This window comes from Sapajus apella, unplaced genomic scaffold (genome assembly GCF_009761245.1).
Source record: "Sapajus apella isolate SASKATOON/1434 unplaced genomic scaffold, GSC_monkey_1.0 scaffold9, whole genome shotgun sequence".
Lineage (NCBI taxonomy): Eukaryota > Metazoa > Chordata > Mammalia > Primates > Cebidae > Sapajus > Sapajus apella.
Genome location: NW_022436949.1, coordinates 25,137,521 through 25,141,161, shown reverse-complemented (window position 1 = coordinate 25,141,161; position 3,641 = coordinate 25,137,521). Strand labels below are relative to the sequence as shown.

Genomic DNA, 3,641 nt, shown 5'->3' with positions numbered 1-3,641 from the left:
CGGCGGCGCCCACGACGGCCCGGGGGGCGGTGGCGGCCCAGGCGGCGGCGGCCCGGGCGGCGGTGGCCCCGGGGGCGGTGGTGGCGGCGGCGGCCCGGGGGGCGGCGGCGGTGGCCCGGGCGGCGGGCTCCTGGGTGGCTCGGCACACCCGCACCCGCACATGCACGGCCTGGGCCACCTGTCGCACCCCGCGGCGGCTGCCGCCATGAACATGCCGTCCGGGCTGCCACATCCCGGGCTGGTGGCGGCGGCTGCGCACCACGGGGCGGCGGCGGCGGCAGCGGCGGCGGCGGCCGGGCAGGTGGCGGCGGCGTCGGCAGCGGCGGCTGTGGTGGGCGCGGCGGGCCTGGCGTCCATCTGCGACTCGGACACGGACCCGCGCGAGCTCGAGGCGTTCGCGGAGCGCTTCAAGCAGCGGCGCATCAAGCTGGGTGTGACGCAGGCCGACGTGGGCTCGGCGCTGGCCAACCTCAAGATCCCGGGCGTGGGCTCGCTCAGCCAGAGCACCATCTGCAGGTTCGAGTCGCTGACGCTCTCGCACAACAACATGATCGCACTCAAGCCCATCCTGCAGGCGTGGCTCGAGGAGGCCGAGGGCGCGCAGCGCGAGAAAATGAACAAGCCCGAGCTCTTCAACGGCGGCGAGAAGAAGCGCAAGCGGACTTCCATCGCGGCGCCGGAGAAGCGCTCCCTCGAGGCCTACTTCGCAGTGCAGCCGCGGCCCTCGTCCGAGAAGATCGCCGCCATCGCTGAGAAACTGGACCTCAAAAAGAACGTGGTGCGGGTGTGGTTTTGCAACCAGAGACAGAAGCAGAAGCGGATGAAATTCTCTGCCACTTACTGAGGGGGCTGGGAGGTGTCGGGCGGAGCAGAGTGGGGAGCCCAGGAGGCATTTTTGGGGGGCTTTCCTCTGTCTGCCTCCCCTCAGATTTGTGTCCGTTATCCTGCCTGGGTTTGGGGAGTCCCCCCTTTCGCTCTTTCCTCTGCCCCCTCTCTGCTTTCCCTGCCCGTGGGGTCCCCCAGCCTTAAGGACTGGGGTGCTGGGTGTGGGGAATGGAATAGAGGGTGTGGGAGAAGGGGGGAGTGTTAGGGAGAGTGGGGAGTGGGGGGAAGGAAAGCGGAGACCCGAGCAGGGTTTTTAAGGAGCAGGATGGTTCTGGGGTTTGGGTGGGGGGAGATGCGGGAAGGGTAGGAAAATGGACTGTTTTTGACCAGAGACACTTACCTAAATCTCCTGGGGACCAAGGAACTATGTACAAAAACAAATCTACCAACCACCAAAAACTAGACAAATAAAGGCAAACTAAAACAAAACAGAACAAAAGCAAAGGAAAGTGCTTTAGAAATTTAACTCCGGGGAGCCATATTGTGCAGCTTCATTTTCCCCCATGGAAGAGAAAAAAGAGCACCACCATTACCACCTCCCCAACCCTACACACACGAACTGAGTCAAAAAACGAAAACCAAACGAACCGGAAGTTGAAATTCCGGGTAGCAAAGCTAGTTCTCTCTGCGTATTTAATTTTTCCTCTAAATCTCACCTCTACCCTATCCATATCCTCTGTTTCCTTCGTTCCAATGAGATGCCAGTGGCTGCTCTCCAACGCGGGGAAGTGAGTGGAAGCACAGCTGAAAAGAGGGTGTCGGGGGAGGCTGGCTGCTTGCTTAGGTGGAATCTAAGTTTTCCCATGGTCCTGCCTATACTCTGGTGGCCTGGTCCTAGTGGGGTGGAGGTCTTTGGAGAGAGGGGCATAGTCTTTGAGCTAACTAAAAAGTAGAATTCCCGGGCTTCAAAATATCTTATTCTAGGAAAATGAAACAATTTTAACAAGAGTTTGTTTGTTTTTTTCCCTCTTATATTGAAGATTTAATTTTAGACAATTTCAAAATAAGTTTTTTCTCACGCATAGAACTTTAACTTGCCTTTTCATTTTTTTTTTTAAAGAGAGGTTTAAACTTTTTTTCCCCCTGTGGATTCAAATAGACTGATGGGGTGAAAGTTATTAGGAGAGATGCTTTCTCCTGTTTTCTCCACTGAACAAGACTCATCTTGTTCTTCTAGGTCCCCTTTCTGCCTCTCTTGGAGAACATGAAATTAATGAAATGTTGAGAAGTTCCTGCTTTCTGTTGGGGCAGGGCTTGGCTGTGAGAAAATCACCCTAATCCCAGAAAAGAAGAAGAGAGATTTGAAGTGCCCTCACCTCCATTTGTTTCAAAGAGCTCTCTGCATGTTGGGGGAAAACAGAACAACTGTGTTTTCTTTTAATTGTTCTTATTATTCAGGAGTCATTTATTACTGGGGATAAATGTTGGGTAGCAAGAACTTTAATTTGCACTGTCAGTCTCCCGAATAGAAAATCATGTATAGTGTTTCATAGTAATAATCAGGTAACTTACAAGCTGCTGTTGGATTTTAAAAAATAAGATTCTTGAGGTGGTTAGGTAAAATGCCTGCTTTGTGTACAAGATACTCTTTGGATCTCTTGTGGAGATGGTTTGTTACTATCCTTTAATCATAACTAAAACACTGAAAACAGAACAAATGAGAAAAGAAAAAAACCTGCCGAGACTGAAATCATGCATGATCTGAAAGGCGTGGAAAGAAATACAATTAGGTCTCACTCTGGTTAGGCATTATTTATTTAATTACGTTGTATATCATTGTTTGCAGGGCAAACATTCTATGCATTTGAAACTGAGCACTAAACTGGGCTAGCTTTCTGGTAGACCGTTTTGTGGATAGTGCGATTTCACAGTCTACTGCCTGTTTCCACTGAAAACACATTTTTGTCATATTCTTGTATTCAAAGGAAAAGGAAAAAAGGAAGATTATTGTAAATATTTTATTTAATGCACACACTCACACAGTGGTTACAAACTGCCAGTGTTCATCCTAAAATGTCTCACAGATTGATCTACCTGTCCATGTATGTCTGCTGAGCTTTCTCCTTAATTATGTCTTTTCTCTTTCACCTTTCCCCTCCCGTACTTCTATCAGAACCAATTCTGTGCGCCAAAATACAACAGGGGGATGTGTCCCGGTACACTTACAAATAAAACCTAACTGAAAGAAGAGCAATTTTATGATTTGGGTGCATTTTTGTGTTTACACTGGGCCAGGTCCTGTTAGAGCCTTTCAACAAATGAGACAATATAGCCAAAAAACCCCAACCAAACAAAAAAGAAAACACAAATGGGGGAGGAGAGGGTGTTGAAGGGGAATGAAAAGAGGGGAAAGATTGAGAATGATGTATTTTTTTGCTGATTCAGAATTCACTTTCAGATAACTCGTGAAAAGTGGTGCTCTGAATAAAATGAATTCTATATTAGTCGCCTGTGTTTATAATTTTTTTTTAACTGCAGAAACTTAAAACCACAGCACTCCATCCAGAGTGGTGAAAACAAATAACCAGATACCCCAAAAAACATTTAAATTTAGGCCCAGGGACAGAGGCATTCGGAGGTTTAGATGTGATATTCTAGCCTAAAAACACCTAGAAACTTAACTAAATGGCTTTTCTTTGGAGGTTAATACGTTTTAAAAACAGTCACTGATTGTCTGGATACCTTGTCAAATGCTTCTGTTCATTTAGAACATTTAGTGTGCCACCTACTGATCCAGAATGACCAGTCTCTATTTC

General features: G+C 48.8%; 1 protein-coding gene across 1 annotated transcript; it reads left to right on the top strand.

Annotated features, from left to right (window-relative positions):
• The first annotated feature begins 6 nt into the window (after positions 1 to 6).
• POU4F1 (POU class 4 homeobox 1) lies at positions 7 to 3,329 on the top strand. The gene has a single exon (XM_032277438.1). It carries the CDS (start codon positions 161 to 163, stop codon positions 842 to 844), a length of 684 nt encoding a protein of 227 aa, XP_032133329.1. The 5' UTR covers positions 7 to 160; the 3' UTR covers positions 845 to 3,329.
• The last annotated feature ends 312 nt before the right edge of the window (positions 3,330 to 3,641 follow it).

Coding starts and splice junctions, on each gene's coding strand:
- POU4F1 (XM_032277438.1), top strand. CDS start 161: ATGCACGGCCTGGGCCACCTGTCGCACCCCGCGGCGGCTGCCGCCATG.